At 41.0% G+C, this 23,788-nt stretch overlaps 1 protein-coding gene across 2 annotated transcripts in view; it reads right to left on the bottom strand.

Moving 5' to 3' along the window:
* Positions 1-6,288: 6,288 nt before the first annotated feature.
* mao (monoamine oxidase) overlaps positions 6,289-23,788 on the bottom strand; it is a 72,708-nt gene continuing 55,208 nt past the window's right edge. For both annotated transcript variants that reach the window (XM_034186161.1, XM_034186162.1), the window contains 11 exons: positions 18,054-18,145; positions 17,152-17,293; positions 15,032-15,181; positions 13,335-13,494; positions 11,886-11,982; positions 11,754-11,807; positions 11,618-11,675; positions 11,441-11,538; positions 10,574-10,685; positions 7,007-7,069; positions 6,289-6,918 (listed from right to left, as the gene is read on the bottom strand). In XM_034186161.1, coding sequence (XP_034042052.1) covers positions 6,763-6,918; positions 7,007-7,069; positions 10,574-10,685; positions 11,441-11,538; positions 11,618-11,675; positions 11,754-11,807; positions 11,886-11,982; positions 13,335-13,494; positions 15,032-15,181; positions 17,152-17,293; positions 18,054-18,145 — 1,182 coding nt within the window. In that variant the 3' untranslated portion in view covers positions 6,289-6,762. The remainder of the gene's footprint in view (positions 6,919-7,006; positions 7,070-10,573; positions 10,686-11,440; positions 11,539-11,617; positions 11,676-11,753; positions 11,808-11,885; positions 11,983-13,334; positions 13,495-15,031; positions 15,182-17,151; positions 17,294-18,053; positions 18,146-23,788) is intronic.

Below are 23,788 nucleotides of genomic sequence, written 5' to 3'. Positions count from 1 at the left end.
AAAATCTGTATAATTTACAGACAATCCATATAGGTTGACATGTATGCATTTATGCCTGTATTAATACTGTATGGTAGTACATTTATGCCCGTATTAAAGCAGTATGGTGGTACATTTACGCAGGTATTAATACAGTATGGTAGTACATTTACGCCCGTATTCATACAGTATGGTAGTACATTTACGCCCGCATTAATACAGAATGGTAGTACATTTACGCCAGCATTAAAGCAGAATGGTAGTACATTTACGCCCGTATTAATACAGTATGGTCGTACATTTACGCAGGTATTAATACAGTACGGTAGTACATTACGCCAGTATTAATACAGCACGGTAGTACATTTGCCTGTATTAATACAGCACGGTACTACATTTACCCCTGTATTAAAATAGTATGGTAGTACATTTACGCCTGTATTAAAACAGTATGGTAGTACATTTACACCTGTATTAAAATAGTATGGTAGTACATTTACGCCTGTATTAATACAGTATGGTAGTACATTTACGCCTGTATTAAAATAGTATGGTAGTACATTTACGCCTGTATTAATACAGTATGGTAGTACATTTACGCCTGTATTAATACAGTATGGTAGTACATTTGCCTGTATTAATACAGTATGGTAGTACATTTACACCTGTATTAATACAGTATGGTAGTACATTTAAGCCTGTATTAAAATAGTATGGTAGTACATTTACGCCTATATTAATACAGTATGGCATTACATTTACACCTGTATTAATACAGCATGGTAGTACATTTACACCTGTATTAAAATAGTATGGTAGTACATTTACGCCTGTATTAATACAGTATGGCATTACATTTACACCTGTATTAATACAGTATGGCATTACATTTACACCTGTATTAATACAGTATGGTAGTACATTTACGCCTGTATTAATACAGTATGGTAGTACATTTACGCCTATATTAAAACAGTATGGTAGTACATTTACGCCTGTATTAATACAGCATGGTAGTACATTTACACCTGTATTAAAATAGTATGGTAGTACATTTACGCCTGTATTAATACAGTATGGTAGTACATTTGCCTGTATTAATACAGTATGGTAGTACATTTACACCTGTATTAATACAGTATGGTAGTACATTTAAGCCTGTATTAAAATAGTATGGTAGTACATTTACGCCTATATTAATACAGTATGGCATTACATTTACACCTGTATTAATATAGTATGGTAGTACATTTCCCAGTATTAATACAATATGGCAGTACATTTTCCTGTATTAAAACGGTATGGTATTACATTTATGCTAGTATTAAAACAGTATGGTATTACATTTATTAGAGTATTAAAAGACTATGCAGTATTTGTGTCAAAAAATATTAAACGTGTCAGTGTGTTAACTGTAGAGAATGACATTTGTGTCAAAGTGATTTGAGTTTTGTCAAATTTTTATGACTTTGTTGGGAATTACATTCATGATAGCATTAAATTATGTTTTATATATGAGATTAAATTTGCATCCATTTTAAAACAGTATGGGATAAGATTTGTGTTAAAGTATTAAAACTATAAGAATGGGATTACATTTGTGTTAGTATTACAGTGTGAGGAGTGAGATGTGTGCCAATGCATTAAACCTCCAAATAAAAGTTAAGTCCTATGGGCTTCTTACTTTTTCACCATGGGTCACCAAAGCACATCGAATGTGGATCTGCATGGTTTTTTTTGGCACGTTGCCCTTACATTTACATCAGTAATAAGTAACATCTGTGTCAGTAGTGAAACAGGATGAGATTAGATTTGTGTCAACAGCTTTAGGTATGGGACATCAAACATGTTAAAACTATACGGTGGTTAGAGTTATGTCAAAAGTAAGTATCAAATTAAAAAACAAGTTAAAGCAAAAATGATTGTGCAACATGCAGTTGTAACATGAAGCTTGGCAATTTTTTGGTGAAGTTTAGGGCTAGTGGCCGCTGGCCATCACCTTAGTATAAAAGTCTTTTGTCACAGTCATTATGGGGTACTGTGTGTAGGATTCTGACGGGACCAAAAACAAAACATCATCATGAATTTCATCCATTTTGGTATAAGGCTGTAACATAAAATGTGGATAAGATTTAGTACTGAATACTTTCTGGATACACTGTATATTATGAAATTAAACTGCACATTGAAGCTTAGTAATTTTTGTTGAATTAATTTATTTAAAATTTGTTCTTCCATTTGATACCTCAGAAACAGTCTTTGATCCTTTTGACACAAATATGATCCCACACTTTTCCGGCAGTGCAGCACAGCTGAGTCCCAGAACCCGGCCTCACAAAGCAGCGACTTAACCTGATGTGTCAATTCAGGCTTGTATAAGCCTCTGGCCAACACCGATCAGACTGACGTGATGAAAAACCACATCAGTACCATATGTCATCCAGCAGGAACAGAGACACCATGTCCAACTCCTGCTGCAGGATTAACACGTAGCAGCCAAGCTCTACAGCACCGTGCACGCGCGTGCAAGCAGAACCTATTACAACACATCAGAGAAGCTAATCTGACAAATATTTCTGATCGTGCAATCAGCATTGATGGTTTTCATCTGCCCCCCAGTGGCTGTGCTTAGAATTGCAGGTAGAAATCAAGCTGAACATTTTCAACAGATTTCACAACCAGCAAACACTTCAGCAAGCAACTTTGCACTCTGGGCAGGCTCGGACTGGTAATCTGTGATTTTGGGCATTTGCCAGGTGGGCCGCTGCACGTTTAGACGTGCGTGGACCGGCCGTCCCGTATTTATAGAGATTATGGAAATATACAGTGTTCTCGAACCGCGTGCTGCTGTCAACACAAGGAAAATCCCTGATTGGTGAAGATACAGCATTTAATCGGCGCAGCTGCAGAGCCACTTCCTGAATTTGTGTCAAAATAAAAGTTCTGTAGTGTTTCATACACGGCAGTCTTATTCTAGGTTTCAGTTTTGTTTCCCTTTCATCACACAACAGAGACTTACATCGAGCACAATGATTGACATGACCAACAGCCAATAACAATGGAGAAGCATACAGGGTGGCCAATCAGATTGCAGGAAGAGCGGGCGGCCGCTCCCGCCCCTGTGAATGGATTGAGTCCTCGGCACCTGGACTTCTCTTCGCTCTTCTACTGATGCAAGGTTGGAATCGTTTTTTATCTTAATTAACTGTGCTTTACTTTTGTTAATCTTTAAATGCAACAGCTACGGACTTCAGCTCCTTAATTTGCTGCTGTGTGAATCCTAGCAGTAGTTACACATTACCTCTCTCTCTCTCTCTCTCTCTCTCTCTCTCTCTCTCACACACACACAAAAACTTTTTCCGCTTGTGTGCTTTGGCTTCCGTTTTGTCAGACCCAGTGCCAGAAAAAAAAAAAAAAAAAAATTATATATATATATATATATATATATATATCACAGGGGGCGGGGTCGACCCCCCCCAAAAAAAGTGCACACCGGAGGAGACGTGCGCTTCTGGAAAGCTCGTGTATTTATGCTGCACCGTTGTAAGAGACTGACTAAGAGTGAAGACAGTATTTTTTTATTATTTGAACGTATAGACGCTCGGTCAAGTGATCTCTTGCATACCACAGAGCCGGTGTTCTGTCGAGATGAGGTGCGCCAACTTTCGACACTCTGAGCTGTGACATACCTTCGTGTTGTCCAATAGAAACGACGCGTCGGGCCAAAACACGGAAGACTCGTGGCAGAAACCACTGATCTGAAATGTTTTTTGTTGTTGTTACCTCAAAATTTCTGATTACTGTTAAAAAGTTTAGAACACTTGTAATTAAAACAGGTAAATAAATCAATAAATGGTTCTTTAGAAACCTTTCATCTGTATTAAAACCACCTGTTATTTCAGATAACATAATTTCTTGTTTAACCTCAGACATTTATTTTTAGACAAATAAAATAACATGGAAACTTGTATATTTTTTGAAGTCTGGTAGATTATTTATATCTTATTTCAACCAGAAAAACAAACACTAAATATATATATATATAGTCATTTAAACTTGTAATTTCGTCAAAATATGTAATAGCCTTTAATGTTATCAGGATGCCCCCTCGTGGCGCCGGGTCCGCATTTTGTACTATGATCAAGGTGAAATGACAGTGAAAGTGTGTGTTTAGGTGTGTGTTCATGGTGTTTAGGTGTATAGTATTTGTTCATTGGGGGTTCGGTATGGACGGGTGGGTGTGCGTGTTTGGGGGTGGATTCGTCGGGCCAATAGTGGGCTGGTCCAGAGGAAAAATGCCAGGGCCGAAATTTGTTCCCAGTCCAACCCTGACTCTGGGTACAAACAAACCAAAAAATAAAGGTCAGGTGGTGGTGACCAATCGCATCTCAAATAATGACAAAAAGAACAGTTGAAGACAAGTCAAAGATTTATTTCACATTATCGTGTAGTTTTGTTCAGGAATCACAGAGAGGAAAAGACGAGGAGGCTCGTGTGCACAGGAGGGCAGGAGGCCGGAACGTGAAGCCGCCGTTAGAACAGGATGCTTTTCTTCTTCAGAAACTATCAGAGTTCTGTTCTTCACACCGTATAGTTTAACAGAGTAACCTCTGTTCACGGGATGTCCGACTCTGAAACTAAGTTCTTTTTCTTAATTCAAAAATAAAATGCCTTCAGGTGAACATCAACCCATCTGTGTGCAAATGTTTCATAAAATTATATAAAAAAAATCCGTAATAAACAAATTAGAGCTGCAGAGACATGAAGGGAAATTAATCAGGTCTCATAAATCTTCAAGAGTTTAAAAATCTCAGTACTTTGAGCAAATATTAATGACGTTTTAACAAAATGATTATGGACCTAATATTTAACAAATATTTACTTCAAGAGATGACAAATGTTTTGTGACCCTCAGATTTAATATATTTGTAATTATAAAACTATACAGGATTATTTTATGGGAAAACGGTGTAGGGTTACATTTATGTCAGTATCACCACTGTATGGGATTAGATTTGCGTTGAAATATGAAAATTAAGTGCAGCATTAGTTTTATGTTGGTGTTAAATGTATAAGATTAGATTTGTGTCAATATTAAAAACAAAATATGGGATTACTTTTTTTAAAACATTAAAGCTGTAGCATGTTACATTTTCTGTTTGCGTTAAACATATTTAAAATATCAAATTATATAAATTAGCAAAAAATAAGTTACAAAATTTACAAATTTAAGTACTCGTGTAACCTGGTGCTGGAACATTCAGCATGTCAGTCTTATTTTATTTGAATGTCATTGTACTATTTCCATATTTAGTGTCAATATGTTGCAGAATGTGGATACCATTAAATAAGAAAAAAAAAAAAAAAAAAATACATTTGGCATACTGCAAAATCTTTCAAAAGACAACTGTCACAAAAATAATTTTACAATAAAAAAAAAATCCAGATATCCAAACAGAGTAAAAACAGCATGAGTATTGTACTATGTTTTGACTCATTTTGCCATCAGTGATGTTATAGAAGAAAAAAAAAAAAATTTGTGCTTTTGAAAATGTATGATAAGTAGAATAATTATAAATATGTAAGTAAATATAAATGACTGGAAAAAGATAAACAACCAGAAAAACAAAACAATAAAAAAAAAAAACCAAGATAAAAAAGTCTTTTCAAATTTACGTCATATTCTTGTGAATATTTGATATGAATTTTCACCAACAGGTCCTGTACTTAATTTTTATGTTTCAGAGCGAACAGAAGTTACTTTTTGCCTCCTGATAATCTGACAGGACTGAAGTATTTGCAGGATGCCGCATGTTCCCGCAGCGATGAGAACGGGACTAGAACTTGAAGCAGCAGCGACCCAATCCATCTGACCTCTGACCTCCTGTGCAGGCGACAGCGTCACAGTAACTTCAGAGAAAAGAAGCTTCCATTAAGGCACAACAGACACGACACCAACACGACCAGAACCACGGGATTCTCTCCACCCCACACAGCTGGAGTCGGCGCACAGACCGAGACCAAACAGATCCGGATCAGATTCAGATACTAACGGTTTTTCATCAAAAAGCCTTGAAACTCAGAATTTTGGTGCTGAGTGCCATTCTAGTTTTTCTCCCATCATCAGAACTTCATATTTTCAATCTCAAAATTTCAGATTTTTTTTCTTCTAAATTTGTAATTTTCACAACGATTTTTGTGTCTGCAGATGATTGCACTTCCTTTAATCTGTTACAAATATAGATTTTGAATAAAAGTCGAGGCGAAATTATACGAAACCTGTTTGTGACAAAAAACATCCAATCATTCTGATGCTGTTTACCGTCTGGTCGCGATGCCGCCGCCGTGAATCCAGAATTTATTCAACTTCATCTCTGATGTCAGAGGAAGTCAAACAGCTGCTTTTCAGAATAAATCAGCACCGGTGATCACACACACACACACACACACACACACACACACACACACACACACACACACACACACACACACACACACACACACACACACACACACACACACTTAATAAAAAAAGTGGACGTGTGGAATTTTAACCCTCTTGATTCGGAATTATTTTGCTTGTGATTGTAGTTTGAAGAGTCGTGCCGACAAACGGCACGTGTCGCCCTGCAGCAGGCTCTCCGTTAGTGAACGGTGGTGGTGCGTCGGCTCAACGTTCCTTCTTTGCTTCAAACAGATACGTCGCGACTTTGAAGTCATGCACGAGAAGTACAAGAGCGTCCGCTGAGGTTTGAACCTTGAGCTGCAGAGGATGTTGGCAATTTAACTCCGGGGCAGGAGGCCCTTCTTGTACGCCACCATGCTGGCTGCCACGGCAACGGACAGGAAGGTAGAAACACCCAAGAACTGGAGGAACCCGCCGACTGAAGGCATGTTCCGTTCCCAGAAGGTGGTGATGAAGGGGAGCCCAGGGACGTCCTGGCAGAGGAACAGGTTATGATTATCAGAGTGTTTACACTCAGAAGAGAGACGTTGCAGGAAAAAAAAAAAAAAGTATTTCTCTCACCACACACTCGGGCTCCGTCTGCCAGATCTGGCTCTGGTGGATTTTACCCATCGCACACAAGATCTGCAACAGAACACAACGTTTTGTACGACACACACTGTCACACTGCAGAAGGTGAGTCAGGAACAGTTTGGGACCTTGTCACTCATTCACTTGAACTGGTTTATGAAAATTTGTGATCCGTCTAAGAATGACCACATCATGTTGTTGCCATGGGGAACACTTAAGGTGATCCTCTAAACCAGGGGTCTGGATCTGGGACGACACTGTGCTGGTTTACTCCCATCACAGGCATCAGAATTCCCCACAGATCCATGTACAACCCCAATTCCAACGAAGTTGGGACGTTGTGGAAAAATGTAAATATGTAAATGTAAATATAAACAGAATACAATTATTTGCAAATCCTCTTCAACCTATATTCAATTGAATACACCACAAAGACAAGATATTTAATGTTCAAACTGATAAACTATTATTTTTATGCAAATATTTGCTCATTTTGAAATGGATGTCTGCAACACCTTTCAAAAAAGCTGGGACAGGGGCAACAAAAGACTGGGAAAGTTGATGAATGCTCACTCAAAGAACACCTGTTTGGAACATTCCACAGGTGAACAGGTTAATTGCAAACAGGTGAGTGTCATGATTGGGTATAAAAGGAGCATCCCCAAAAGGCTCAGCCGTTCACAAGCAAAGATGGGGCGAGGATCACCACTTTGTGAACAACTGCATGAAAGAAAATAGTCCAACAGTTTAAGAACAATGTTTTTCAACTTTCAGTTACAAGGAATTTAGGGATTTCATCATCTACAGTCCATAATATAATCAAGCTTCAGAGAATCTGGAGAACTTTCTACACAAGGCCGAAAACCAACATTGAATGCCCGTGACCTTCGATCCCTCAGGCGGCAGTCCATTAAAAACTGACATCATTGTGTAAAGGATCTTACCCCGTGGGCTCAGGAACACTTCAGAAAACCATTGTCAGTTAACACAGTTTGTCGCTACATCTACAAGTGCAAGTTAAAATGCTACCGTGCAAAGTGAAAGCCATACATCAACAACATCCAGAAACGCCGCCACCTTCTCTGGGCCCGAGCTCATTTGAAATGGACAAACGCAAAGTGGAAAAGTGTGCTGTGATCTGATGAGTCCACATTTGAAATTGTTTTTGGAAATCATGGATGTCATGTTCTCCGGACAAAGGAGGAAAAAGACCATCCAGATTGTTACCAGCGCTAAGTTCAAAAGCCAGCATCTGTGATGGTATAGGGGTGTGTTATGGGCAACTTACACATCTGTGATGGCACCATCAGTGCTAAAAGGTACATTCAGGTTTTGGAACAACACATGCTGCCATCCAAGCAACGTCTTTTTCAGGGACGTCCCTGTTTATTTCAGCAAGACAATGCCAAGCCACATTCTGCACGTGTTACAACAGCGTGGCTTCATAGTAAAAGAGTGCGGGTACTAGACTGGCCTGCCTGCAGTCCAGACCTGTCGCCCATTGAAAATGTGTGGCGCATTATGAAGCACAAAATACATCAACGGAGACCTCGGACTGTTGAACAACTGAAGTCGTACATCAAGCAAGAATGGGAAAGAATTCCACCTACAAAGCTTCAACAATTAGTGTCCTCAGTTCCCAAACGCTTATTGAGTGTTGTTAGAAGGAAAGGTGATGTAACACAGTGATAAACATACCACTGTCCCAGCTTTTTTGAAACGTGTTGCAGGCATCCATTTCAAAATGAGCAAATATTTGCACAAAAACAATAAAATTTATCAGTTTGACAATAAATATCTTGTCTTTGTGGTGTATTCAATTGAATATAGGTTGAAGAGGATTTGCAAATCATTGTATTCTGTTCTGTGCTGTGGGAGTATGGAGTGAGGGGGTCCCTTCTCAGGGCCATCCAATCTCTGTACTCGCAAAGCGAGAGCTGTGTTCGGGTGCTCAGCAGTAAGTCGGACTCGTTTCTGGTGGAGGTTGGCCTCCTCCAGGGCTGCGCCTTGTCACCAATCCTGTTTGTGATATTCATGGACAGGATATCAAGGCGTAGTTGGGGGGAGGAGGGTTTCCAGTTTGGTGGGCTCAGGGTCTCATCACTGCTTTTTGCAGATGATGTGGTCCTGTTGGCTTCATCGGCCGGTGACCTCCAAGACTCATGGATCGGTTCGCAGCTGAGTGTGAAGCGGCTGGGATGAGGATCAGCACCTCTAAATCTGAGGTCATGGTTCTCAGCAGGAAACCGATGGATTGCCTACTCCGGGTAGGGAATAAGGCCTTGCCCCAAGTGAAGGAGTTCAAGTACCTCGGGTCTTGTTCATGAGTGAGGGGACGATGGAGCGCGAGATTGGCCAGAGAATCGGCGCAGCAGGGGTGGTATTGCATTCGCTCTGCCATACTGTTGTGACAAAAAGGGAGCTGAGCCAAAAGGCGAACCTCTTGATCTACTGGTGACGCTTCATTCCTACTCTTACCTATGGTCGTGAGTGTTGGGTCATGACCGACAGAACTAGATCGCGGGTACAAGCAGCCAAAATGGGCTTCCTCAGGAGGGTGGCTGGTGTCTCCCTTAGAGATAAGGTGAGAAGTTCAGTCATCTGTGGGATGCTCGGAGTAGAGTTGAAAGGAGCCGGCTGAGGTGGTTCGGGCATCTGGTAAGGATGCCTCCTGGGCGCCTCTCAAGGGAGGTGTTCCAGGCACGTCCATCTGGGAGGAGACCCCGGGGAAGACCCAGGACTAGGTGGAGAGATTATATCTCCACACTTGCCTGGGAATGCCTCGGGATCCCCCCCCCATCAGAGGTGATCAATGTGGCACGGGAAAGGGAAGTCTGGGGTCCCCTGCTGGAGCTGTTGCCCCCGTGACCTGAACCCGGAAAAGCGGTTGAAGATGAATGAGTGTATTTTGTTTTTATTTATTTTTATTATGTTTTATTATTTTATTTTACACAAAGTCCCAACTTCATTGGAACTGGGGTTGTATATCCATCTTCATGCAACATGACCGACCGATGTGGGATGCGATGCTCCATCAGCCAGTCAGCATGACCAGCATTCACCTAACATGAGGTCATCTTTAGTGGCCATTTTTAGATGAAGTCGCAGTGAACAATTGGTCAAAATCCTACTATGTCAGCCAATAAAAATGTGTTTGGAGACACAGGAAAACATTACAAATCAGTGTAACTGTGGCGGGACATCAGTCTCACACAAACACCGATATCTGTGTGTGTGTGTGTTGGGGGGGGGGTTATACTGAGCAGTGCATTGATAACTAAATCCTGTTGGCTGGTCCAGTTAAAGATGGTTTTAGTGCTTGTTTAATTCTTGGATATCTTTCACAGATTGAGAAAAGTCTGTTTTTTTAAAAAACTATAATGTGTCCTGATGATTAGCATAGCATGAAGTATTTGGAGGTGGACACATTTGGGCCGAATGTTGACACTAAACTGGCATCAACAGTTTTCTGGAGCTACTTGCACACCAGTTGTCTCCGGGCTCCGGCTGGTTGGAACTTTTCGCTTTTTACAGAAATGACCGTGTTTGGATACTGACCTCTCTGGCTGCTCTCTCGCCCGCCTGCACCGCTCCCTCCATGTAGCCGCTCCATTCGGTGGCCGTCTCCGTACCGGCGAAGTACAGCCTACCGACGGGCTCCCGCAGCACTCTGCAGAGAGACAAACAGGACTGGATGAATTAGTTTTTTTGTTTTTTTTGCACAAAAGGTGCTCAGGTTGTGAAACAAGAACATTTAATGTTTTGTTGGGACACAGATGATCTCTCCTGATGCTAAAACAGCCATTTTTATGTTAAGTTGTGTACGATGGAGCTTAGATAACATTCATTTATCCAAACCGAGAACATAAACTGCTGATCCGGTATGATCCATGTGCACCACATCCTCATGTCCCAAGGTTTTTGAAATGGAATATCTCCACCTGGTGGACATTTACCTTTAATGCAGGTACAAAATAGAATTTCAACAGGAGCTCTAGTACATCATTTTGATCTTTACACAGCAGGTGGTGAAAGGTTTGGATTTTAAAGTTACATTGTGCTAAATGTGTTATCTTTTACACTGAAATGTGGTGCATTTTTTTAGTGCTAAATGTCCACAAAGCTCCACAGATCTGCTATTGTTGTGGAAATGTTCCTGCTCTAAACAATATTTCGACCTGATACCACTCATTTGATCTTTCAGGGACATATGTCACCTGTGTCACCTGCCTTCTATGAGACGCAAAGAGATGATGCAGGTCCACTCCCTGAAGGGAGGGGGCGTGGCCAGCAGCAATTTCTTTCCTAGCCCGACAACCAACCGATTTATTGTTGTATGTTTTGTTTTTATTTTAATGAATGCATCACCTCAGTGTGTATCAAGCGCTTTTTTCTGGAGACACTGCAGGAGCTGCACAGACTTACTTTCCGTACTGGGTGAGGATGCCCGGGGGGAAGTAGGCCGTGTAGCAGCCTCCTGAGTACTGCTCCTCACACCAGTTCTTCTCCTCGTAGTGCACCGGCTGACACACACACACGGAAACATTCAGCCTGTGGTTCTGCAGCACCACTCTTTAAACTTTAATCTGCACACACACTCACATGCAGAGCCTCGGTGGAGCCCAACACTTTGGAGTAAATCTCGCAGATCATCTTCAACCTAAACAACAGTTTAGATTAAAACTCTGAGAAACCGTGAGTGCGCTCACCTGCAGCGCCCGCTGTGCAGCTACACTACCTCTCTTCTTTGGTCAGACTCAGCAGCTTCCTGCACTTCCGGGCGAGGATGAACCTGCAGACGAGACGTGGCTTTTAGGACAAACGCAACACCGTCGTGAGACGTTTAACAGAAATCTGCTTTGATATTCACCCCATGATGGCGGGAACAGTCCCATCAGGCTTTGTGTCATCCAGCGTTAGGCCAATGGGGGCGCCCTCCTCCTCAATCACCATCGTTCCACACAGACCTGGAGGCACACACAGACTTTACAGCCGCGTTCTGATCCCATAACCTGACTTGGACCAAAGGAATGAGTGAGACTGTAGAGTCACGTCACGTGGTCACACACACACACACACACACACACACACACACACACACACACACACACACACACACACACACACACACACACACACACACACACACACACACACACACACACACACACACACACACACACACACACACAGAGAGAGAGAGAGAGAGAGTCAGCATTGCTACAAAACCGCTGCCGACAGATTTAATTCTGGTTTGAACAAACCACCAGTAAAGTTTGGGGCCCAATAACCATAATTCTTCACGTAAGTGTATAAAATGTTCGACATGCTGCAGATCCCAACACATCATCAGATATTTAATTAGCACTGAATAATTATTTCAGCACTACACACCAATAGGTGACCTTCTAGAATAAGTACAGTATTTAAACAATTGAATATATTTAGCTTTTTTATTCATTTTGAACAGAAGTGGCACTAGAGCAGGCCTTGAAATGGCTGAACTCAAAAAAAAAAAAAAAAAAATCAATAGCCCCAGCAATAAATTAATTAATAAATTAAGCGGTGGGATTGAGAGCAGAAGATCCTTGGTTCAAATCCCTGCCAGACTGGAAAATCAAAGCCCAGTGCAGTTGAGCACTTTGCACGGTGGCACCCTGACATTGGTGAATGAGCGTATGTGTGTGAATGAGTGAATGTGAGGCATCAATATAAAGTGCTTTGATTCAGATGGAAATGTGCTGTAAAAATGCCATCCATTTACCAAATTAATATTTGTCATTTTACATTTTGCATGTTCAGCCTAAATATTCTCGCTGATCTGGTCCTATAGCGCCCCCCACTGTCCACAGTACCTATAAGATCATCTGAGCAAGTTCATGTTCCAAACAACAAGCTACATTTAAAATCAGTAAATACATTTTTGCTCTACTATGTTACCACAATTAAAAACATTTTTCTCATCAAACAACTTCATTCATTAACCAGAACCTGGCGGAATTGAGAAATAAGAGGTCAATGCTTAAAGAGTGAAGAAGAACAGCGCCATCTAAAGGAGAGCATTTGCCAGCTGTGTAGTTTTTTCTGTTCTGCAACTTTTCAAATTTGCAAAAGTACAAATTATAGTATTACGTGTGAACTAACAAGCTGCATGTACAAGGCCCCCAGAATCAACTTTAGAATGAATACTTGCAAATTATAGCCCCACCATGAAGAAACCCTCTGGAGCCACCACTGGTTTTGAGTGGAAAACAAATGGCAGCAGCGCGCATGTCGTATGACAGCATACTTCATCGAGTTCATGCACCACCCTTCTCACCCTTCTTCCTCCAGAAGTTCTCTCTGTAGTAGACCATGCACTTGATGACGGAGCCCATGGGCACACGGTGGATCAGCTGGTTCCTCAGCGGGGGCAGCTCGGGGTTAAAGTGCATCTTCAGCATCAGACCCGGTGGTGTGGCCACAATCACATATCTGGCCTGAGACACACAGCAGACAGAAAGAGTGACATCACAGCTGCAGTCTGACACACAGCCTGTAGGTGGCAGTAGAGAAACGTCCTGTAGCACCGAGTCTGCAGCTCACATCTTAACCACAAAAAACAAATTTACTCTGTTATGAAACAGATTCAAAATAAATATTTGTAAAGATTAAATGTGTGTGTTCAGTGTTAACTGAAGTTACAGAAGCTCGTATGAGCCTTGTTGGAAAATTGTCAAATGTTAAAGCACCAATTCAATCTGGATGACAACCCAGATCAGACCCTGGAACCCAGTCCAGATCAGACCCTGGAACCCATTACAGCTTCTTTACAGTAAACAACTGAGTTCAGACAAAAATCCAGTTCAAGATGATCTGAGTTTATTTTTTGATCAAGTATACAGACTCTTTACGAAGTCCAGGTTCCAGATCTCAGTATGCAACTTAAATTGATCCAGTATCTGCCAAATGCGGTCATGGTAATCTGGTTTGTTTGGTTCTTCGATCTTTGATTAGATTAGTTGGAGTTGATTTTATACATCAATCCTGGAAACCAAGATCAACAACCGTGTGACTGAAGGAATGGTTTAAGAGAGGGTGGAAATTTTACCACAGTTTAGCAAAAAACTACGGTTAAAGGGTGACAACACCCCCCCCAACTAAAGGTAGTATATTAAAATGGTCCAAAAACCAGCAAGGAGTTGTGGAAAATAAATAGAGAAACTAAACATGTCAGGAATGATCCTCTTACAACTAAAATAACAGTTTAACATATAAAAATCAGACAGAAAAATCTATACAAAAGGACAAAATAAAACTGAAAGACATTTGAGTAAGAAAAACTGAGAATCAAATTCCAAACACATAAGCAATAAAAAAAGTGACAAATGTTTCACTGCTGCACTTTTTTAAATCACTTATATGTCGACTGCATTAATTAACTTAATTACCATATTTTCTGGAGTTTTTTTTTAATTAGTTTGGGAGGTCCTGCAACTTATACTCTGGTGTAACACATATCGAAATCCCCCCCCCCCAAATAACAGTTATTATTATTAACAACAACAGCCATTTTTACAGGACTTTCCCATGAATTGAAGCACAAAACAAAATAAAACTAACAAATGAATAAATGCCAGTAATAAAGATTACATGACAACAATGCAAAAAAAAAAAAAAATCCCAAATTAAAGAACTGGTAACTCAGAAAAAAGGTGCAACTTACACTCTGGAAAATACAGTAATTACATATTCAGAGCAAACAGCTGGGAAAAGGATAAATACAAAATACTACAGTAAATGAATACATAATTCCCTCCTGACTGATTCACTACCTCTCTAAAAGTCAGGCTCCTGACAGTTGTGCAATATTATCTCTGTGCATGAAAGGGTGGTGCAGGGCTGCCAACGCTGGGGGGTGAGCCGAGATGGTCCAACTCCGGCTCCCACCACACTGCAGGGTGCACTCACAGAACACCCAGAACCTAGTCCTGAACAACATCTGCAGAGGAGATTTGATTCTGATGAGGTTCTCACCATGTAGGTCTGTTTGTTCACCGTCTCCACCACCACCAGGTCGCCGCTCTGGTCGATCCGGTAAACGGGGGAGTCCAGCTTCACGCGGTCCCCCAGCTCGGTGGCCATGCACTCGCTGATCTGACTGGACCCGCCCACAAACTTCCTCTCCTGTGCATGTGGATGGAGAGGTCAAAGGTCAGCCAGAAAGGAAGGAGAATGAGCACAAGCTTCACCAAACCTGTTTCCGTGCAATCGGATCCTGTTCGGATCAAGACCTCCAGGGTAATAAAAGCAAGATTTAGGAAGCAGGCGGATTAAATCATTTCAGGGCCAACTCACCTCGCTGCCATTTTTAACTTATGCAAGAAGTTTTTTTTTGTTTTTTTTTGCAAAGATCACATGCTGAGCGGCACCCCCTGCAGGACCAGGATACTAAAGGCTGCCATCAATCATTGGAACAGTTAAAGTTGAACCTGCAAGAGTGACCACGACTGTGGTTTGATTTTCAGAGGGATAAGTCTGTGATATGTAACATCTGTGTAGTGGCGGGGGGGGGGGGGGGGGTAACCAGACATCTGTCACTCCAGCAGTATCCAAGGATTCTCTGAAGATCTGAAGAAACCAATACCAAAGATACCCAGTTGTCACTGGTCAGCATCCAGCCAACACCTCAGATGGCGGTTTAATTATCGAGTCCCAATCACTTCTTGAATAATTCAATTTCAATTTAATTCAATTTATTGCATTTATATAGCGCCAAATCACAACAAAGCTGCCTCAAGGCACTTCACGCAACTAAGGTCTAAACTTAGCAAGTAGCAGCGTGACATTAATTCATGAGTACATGACTTGATTAGATCCATTTGAACCCAAACTCACTCTCTTGGAAAGGCACTGAAGCGACTGTGCTCGGCTTGTGTTCTTAATCTTTTGGTTTTGGAACAGTTTATAGTGTACTTTTAGACAATTGCACCAATGTGACATAGCTAGCTAATGGTTAGCATGGCGGTCATTGCAGTATGTACAGTGACGTCTATGCTGCTCTGTGTGCACTTGATCCTGTCAGATCTCAGAAGAAAAGCCGGGGAGTACAGAGCCAAGGGAGTACCAGCGTCTGCAACCATTTCTCCAAGTACAACTGGAGTAGGGTGACCAAACATCCGGTTTTCCGAGGACATGTCCTGGTTTCTCTGAGAAGCTTCTCTGAATTTGTGTCTTTGGTCATAGATAGTATTTTGTAATATAACACTTTTCTGTACATGCAGAGGAAACATACTTTAAATGTATTGTAATTATAAAGGTATCTTGGAGTAACCTTCGAGTATCTGCCGGGCCGAGTGTTCTGGTGTTTCCAGTAGTCAATATGTGGTCACCCTAATCTGAAGGTACATCATAACGGGATTCTGCTGGGAAACCTGTGCCAGCTCTGAATGTGGATATGTACTGGATCCACTGTGATAACCCCAAGAAACTGAAGACAACCAAAAGACAAACAAGAAGGAGCTGGAAAAAGGGGGCTAATAATGCACTGAGGGCAGACATGGAGCCATTTGCTAAAAGAAACTGGGATCAGCTGATGCCATCTGTGGTCTAGTGATTCAGGTTCTACTGAAAGAGGAATTACAGCATTACCTTCCTCAAGACCTACACCTCATCCCACTGCAGCCAGGGTAAGTGAAGGCATCGCTACGGCAGACTGACCCACTGGGTCGGCCACCTGGAGCAGTCGCACCAAGCTGATCATCCCGCCACAGTGATGTTCGGCTCTGGTGCAGGGTTTTTGTGACTGATCCACCAGTCAGCTGTGAACCACCAAATGTCTATGAAACAGTGAACGTGGTGAAACAGTTGAAGGCAGGTAAAGCTCCAGGGATCTGTGTTATCTGAGCTGAACAACTTCTTGTGCTGCAGGCAACCTTTGCTTCCATGTGGGAGATTGGTACCATCCCAACAGACTGGAAAAATGGCTTTGTCTGCCTTGTCCATAAATGTCTGGACTGGGTGTTAGATAAAGTCAGAGTCCAGTGCCTTTCTAGAAGAAGCTGTCATCTTTGTGGAATCACTGATTCCGCATTTTCCCTGCTGTGTTTCTTCGTACATGTGATTTGACGTTAGACAAACATACGAAAGACACCCACCTGTCCTCCGTTAGTAGTTGAGAAGATCCTCATGGTTCCTCCACACTGTTTCACATACCAGAGGAACCAGAGAGCCGATACCTCGTGGGGTTCTGAGGTCACGTTCACGTTGATGAACAGTTTACCAAACTCACGGACAGTTCTTGGAAACAGGAAAGAAAGATCTGTTAAACCTGAACCGAACAAGACGGCTATGTTCATACGAATCCATCAGAAGAACATTGAGCTCCAGGGGCACTGTCAGGGATTTAGGCCCCATGAAAAAAAAAAAAAAATCTTCCTAGGCCACCTCCCATATTATTTTGTCAGTATTATAATTGTATTACTGGCCCCTGTCAATCATGGGTCCCTAAAATCCTTCTCCTTATTCTCCCCTTTTTGGCACCCTGTTGAGATCCAAATGAATTTTGAAGCAAAGTATTTCTTCTACAGTAAGTCACATTTTTAGCCAAGCTGTACCGTGGACCACCAACATCTGGAATAATTGTAGAAATGTTTAAATTAAAATGTGAATACAAACATTATAGGTGCTGAAAATTAAAGGTTCCCAAAACTTTTCATGCTTCTATACTCGTGGTTTGTTGTCAAGTTTGTTTACAGATTCTGATACAAGTCATAAAAAGAAAAAGCAAATGAGGATACACAAAAATCATGTGGTGCACAAACACTGAGTGAGTGCACGTGACTGAGCCGTGAAGTCTCATTAAACTCATTAAATGATACACAACTAACGCTGAAACAACTGACTTAAGAGTCAACTTTTGTAAAACATGGAATTCATGACACCTCCAAAAGTTACAGATTAGTCTGAATTAAACCCGTCAGCTCCAGGCGTCATTTTGGCAGGTTACAGTGGATATTGGTTAATAATGTGATTAAAAACTAGAGGGTGTGTCCGTTACTTGGTCCAGCAGATTTTTTCAAAGAGCTCCTTCATGGACATCTGGTCCCACTCGTCCGCGTGTGGCGCTCTCCACGGAGCCTCTGCCGGGATCTGAAGTAAATAAACAGGAAACAAACATTTAGCCAAAGAAAACGGTGTTTGCTTTGTGCAGAGATTTATATTGACCGAAGTGAAAAGCTGCCCTATAGGTCAGTTTAAAAACATCTTTTAATGGCATTTTGAGTTTGTTTACACAATCATCATACCGCCAGGAAAACGTAAACAAACCTCAACAGTGAAAGTAGCAAATACTACTATCGGAAAAACTTAGGAAGGAAAAGACTCATTTCAGTCCCGAAATATTGAGTGACAGAAGTTTGTATTGAGACTCCTACATGTCAATCAATCAGTTTTTTTATATAGCACCAAATCACAACAAACAGTTGCCCCAAGGCGCTTTATATTGTAAGGCAAGGCCATACAATAATTATGTAAAACCCCAACGGTCAAAACGACCCCCTGTGAGCAAGCACTTGGCTACAGTGGGAAGGAAAAACTCCCTTTTAACAGGAAGAAAACCTCCAGCAGAACCAGGCTCAGGGAGGGGCAGTCTTCTGCTGGGACTGGTTGGGGCTGAGGGAGAGAACCAGGAAAAAGACATGCTGTGGAGGGGAGCAGAGATCGATCACTAATGATTAAATGCAGAGTGGTGCATACAGAGCAAAAAGAGAAAGAAACAGTGCATCATGGGAACCCCCCAGCAGTCTACGTCTATAGCAGCATAACTAAGGGATGGTTCAGGGTCACCTGATCCAGCCCTAATTATAAGCTTTAGCAAAAAGGAAAGTTTTAAGCCTAATCTTAAAAGTAGAGAGGGTGTCTGTCTCCCTGATGTGAATTGGGAGCTGGTTCCACAGGAGAGGAGCCTGAAAGCTGAAGGCTCTGCCTCCCATTCTACTCTTACAAACCCTAGGAACTACAAGTAAGCCTGCAGTCTGAGAGCGAAGCGCTCTATTGGGGTGATATGGTACTATGAGGTCCCTAAGATAAGATGGGACCTGATTATTCAAAACCTTATAAGTAAAAAGAAGAATTTTAAATTCTATTCTAGAATTAACAGGAAGCCAATGAAGAGAGGCCAATATGGGTGAGATATGCTCTCTCCTTCTAGTCCCCGTCAGTACTCTAGCTGCAGCATTTTGAATTAACTGAAGGCTTTTTAGGGAACTTTTAGGACAACCTGATAATAATGAATTACAATAGTCCAGCCTAGAGGAAATAAATGCATGAATTAGTTTTTCAGCATCACTCTGAGACAAGACCTTTCTGATTTTAGAGATATTGCGTAAATGCAAAAAAGCAGTCCTACATATTTGTTTAATATGCGCTTTGAATGACATATCCTGATCAAAAATGACTCCAAGATTTCTCACAGTATTACTAGAGGTCAGGGTAATGCCATCCAGAGTAAGGATCTGGTTAGACACCATGTTTCTAAGATTTGTGGGGCCAAGTACAATAACTTCAGTTTTATCTGAGTTTAAAAGCAGGAAATTAGAGGTCATCCATGTCTTTATGTCTGTAAGACAAGCTGCAGTTTAGCTAATTGGTGTGTGTCCTCTGGCTTCATGGATAGATAAAGCTGGGTATCATCTGCGTAACAATGAAAATTTAAGCAATACCGTCTAATAATACTACCTAAGGGAAGCATGTATAAAGTGAATAAAATTGGTCCTAGCACAGAACCTTGTGGAACTCCATAATTAACTTTAGTCTGTGAAGAAGATTCCCCATTTACATGAACAAATTGTAATCTATTAGACAAATATGATTCAAACCACCGCAGCGCAGTGCCTTTAATACCTATGGCATGCTCTAATCTCTGTAATAAAATTTTATGGTCAACAGTATCAAAAGCAGCACTGAGGTCTAACAGAACAAGCACAGAGATGAGTCCACTCTCCGAGGCCATAAGAAGATCATTTGTAACCTTCACTAATGCTGTTTCTGTACTATGATGAATTCTAAAACCTGACTGAAACTCTTCAAATAGACCATTCCTCTGCAGATGATCAGTTAGCTGTTTTACAACTACCCTTTCAAGAATTTTTGAGAGAAAAGGAAGGTTGGAGATTGGCCTATAATTAGCTAAGATAGCTGGGTCAAGTGATGGCTTTTTAAGTAATGGTTTAATTACTGCCACCTTAAAAGCCTGTGGTACATAGCCAACTAACAAAGATAGATTGATCATATTTAAGATCGAAGCATTAAATAATGGTAGGGCTTCCTTGAGCAGCCTGGTAGGAATGGGGTCTAATAAACATGTTGATGGTTTGGATGAAGTAACTAATGAAAATAACTCAGACAGAACAATCGGAGAGAAAGAGTCTAACCAAATACCGGCATCACTGAAAGCAGCCAAAGATAACGATACGTCTTTGGGATGGTTATGAGTAATTTTTTCTCTAATAGTTAAAATTTTGTTAGCAAAGAAAGTCATGAAGTCATTACTAGTTAAAGTTAATGGAATACTCAGCTCAATAGAGCTCTGACTCTTTGTCAGCCTGGCTGCAGTGCTGAAAAGAAACCTGGGGTTGTTCTTATTTTCTTCAATTAGTGATGAGTAGAAAGATGTCCTAGCTTTACAGAGGGCTTTTTTATAGAGCAACAGACTCTTTTTCCAGGCTAAGTGAAGATCTTCTAAATTAGTGAGACGCCATTTCCTCTCCAACTTACGGGTTATCTGCTTTAAGCTACGAGTTTGTGAGTTATACCACGGAGTCAGGCACTTCTGATTTAAAGCTCTCTTTTTTAGAGGAGCTACAGCATCCAAAGTTGTCTTCAATGAGGATGTAAAACTATTGACGAGATACTCTATCTCACTTACAGAGTTTAGGTAGCTACTCTGCACTGTGTTGGTATATGGCATTAGAGAACATAAAGAAGGAATCATATCCTTAACCTAGTTACAGCGCTTTCTGAAAGACTTCTAGTGTAATGAAACTTATTCCCCACTGCTGGGTAGTCCATCAGAGTAAATGTAAATGTTATTAAGAAATGATCAGACAGAAGGGAGTTTTCAGGGAATACTGTTAAGTCTTCTATTTCCATACCATAAGTCAGAACAAGATCTAAGATATGATTAAAGTGGTCAATCAATCAATTTTCAATCAATTTTTTTTTTTTTTTTTTTATATAGCGCCAAATCACAACAAACAGTTGCCCCAAGGCGCTTTATATTGTAAGGCAAGGCCATACAATAATGATGTAAAACCCCAACGGTCAAAACGACCCCCTGTGAGCAAGCACTTGGCTACAGTGGGAAGGAAAAACTCCCTTTTAACAGGAAGAAACCTCCAGCAGAACCAGGCTCAGGGAGGGGCAGTCTTCTGCTGGGACTGGTTGGGGCTGAGGGAGAGAACCAGGAAAAAGACATGCTGTGGAGGGGAGCAGAGATCGATCACTAATGATTAATGCAGAGTGGTGCATACAGAGCAAAAAGAGAAAGAAACAGTGCATCATGGGAACCCCCCAGCAGTCTACGTCTATAGCAGCATAACTAAGGGATGGTTCAGGGTCACCTGATCCAGCCCTAACTATAAGCTTTAGCAAAAAGGAAAGTTTTAAGCCTAATCTTAAAGTAGAGAGGGTGTCTGTCTCCCTGATCTGAATTGGGAGCTGGTTCCACAGGAGAGGAGCCTGAAAGCTGAAGGCTCTGCCTCCCATTCTACTCTTACAAACCCTAGGAACTACAAGTAAGCCTGCAGTCTGAGAGCGAAGCGCTCTATTGGGGTGATATGGTACTACGAGGTCCCTAAGATAAGATGGGACCTGATTATTCAAAACCTTATAAGTAAGAAGAAGAATTTTAAATTCTATTCTAGAATTAACAGGAAGCCAATGAAGAGAGGCCAATATGGGTGAGATATGCTCTCTCCTTCTAGTCCCCGTCAGCACTCTAGCTGCAGCATTTTGAATTAACTGAAGGCTTTTTAGGGAACTTTTAGGACAACCTGATAATAATGAATTACAATAGTCCAGCCTAGAGGAAATAAATGCATGAATTAGTTTTTCAGCATCACTCCGAGACAAGACCTTTCTGATTTTAGAGATATTGCGTAAATGCAAAAAAAGCAGTCCTACATATTTGTTTAATATGCGCTTTGAATGACATATCCTGATCAAAATGACTCCAAGATTTCTCACAGTATTACTAGAGGTCAGGGTAATGCCATCCAGAGTAAGGATCTGGTTAGACACCATGTTTCTAAGATTTGTGGGGCCAAGAACAATAACTTCAGTTTTATCTGAGTTTAAAAGCAGGAAATTAGAGGTCATCCATGTCTTTATGTCTGTAAGACAATCCTGCAGTTTAGCTAATTGGTGTGTGTCCTCTGGCTTCATGGATAGATAAAGCTGGGTATCATCTGCGTAACAATGAAAATTTAAGCAATACCGTCTAATAATACTGCCTAAGGGAAGCATATATAAAGTGAATAAAATTGGTCCTAGCACAGAACCTTGTGGAACTCCATAATTAACTTTAGTCTGTGAAGAAGATTCCCCATTTACATGAACAAATTGTAATCTATTAGACAAATATGATTCAAACCACCGCAGCGCAGTGCCTTTAATACCTATGGCATGCTCTAATCTCTGTAATAAAATTTTATGGTCAACAGTATCAAAAGCAGCACTGAGGTCTAACAGAACAAGCACAGAGATGAGTCCACTGTCCGAGGCCATAAGAAGATCATTTGTAACCTTCACTAATGCTGTTTCTGTACTATGATGAATTCTAAAACCTGACTGAAACTCTTCAAATAGACCATTCCTCTGCAGATGATCAGTTAGCTGTTTTACAACTACCCTTTCAAGAATTTTTGAGAGAAAAGGAAGGTTGGAGATTGGCCTATAATTAGCTAAGATAGCTGGGTCAAGTGATGGCTTTTTAAGTAATGGTTTAATTACTGCCACCTTAAAAGCCTGTGGTACATAGCCAACTAACAAAGATAGATTGATCATATTTAAGATCGAAGCATTAAATAATGGTAGGGCTTCCTTGAGCAGCCTGGTAGGAATGGGGTCTAATAAACATGTTGATGGTTTGGATGAAGTAACTAATGAAAATAACTCAGACAGAACAATCGGAGAGAAAGAGTCTAACCAAATACCGGCATCACTGAAAGCAGCCAAAGATAACGATACGTCTTTGGGATGGTTATGAGTAATTTTTTCTCTAATAGTTAAAATTTTGTTAGCAAAGAAAGTCATGAACTCATTACTAGTTAAAGATAATGGAATACTCAGCTCAATAGAGCTCTGACTCTGTCAGCCTGGCTACAGTGCTGAAAAGAAACCTGGGGTTGTTCTTATTTTCTTCAATTAGTGATGAGTAGAAAGATGTCCTAGCTTTACGGAGGGCTTTTTTATAGAGCAACAGACTCTTTTTCCAGGCTAAGTGAAGATCTTCTAAATTAGTGAGACGCCATTTCCTCTCCAACTTACGGGTTATCTGCTTTAAGCTACGAGTTTGAGAGTTATACCATGGAGTCAGACACTTCTGATTTAAAGCTCTCTTTTTCAGAGGAGCTACAGCATCCAAAGTTGTCTTCAATGAGGATGTAAAACTATTGACGAGATACTCTATCTCCCTTACAGAGTTTAGGTAGCTACTCTGCACTGTGTTGTTATATGGCATTAGAGAACATAAAGAAGGAATCATATCCTAAACCTAGTTACAGCGCTTTCTGA

The sequence above is a fragment of the Thalassophryne amazonica genome, chromosome 14 (genome assembly GCF_902500255.1).
Source record: "Thalassophryne amazonica chromosome 14, fThaAma1.1, whole genome shotgun sequence".
NCBI classification, from domain to species: domain Eukaryota; kingdom Metazoa; phylum Chordata; class Actinopteri; order Batrachoidiformes; family Batrachoididae; genus Thalassophryne; species Thalassophryne amazonica.
This window is presented reverse-complemented; position numbering and strand designations above follow the sequence as displayed.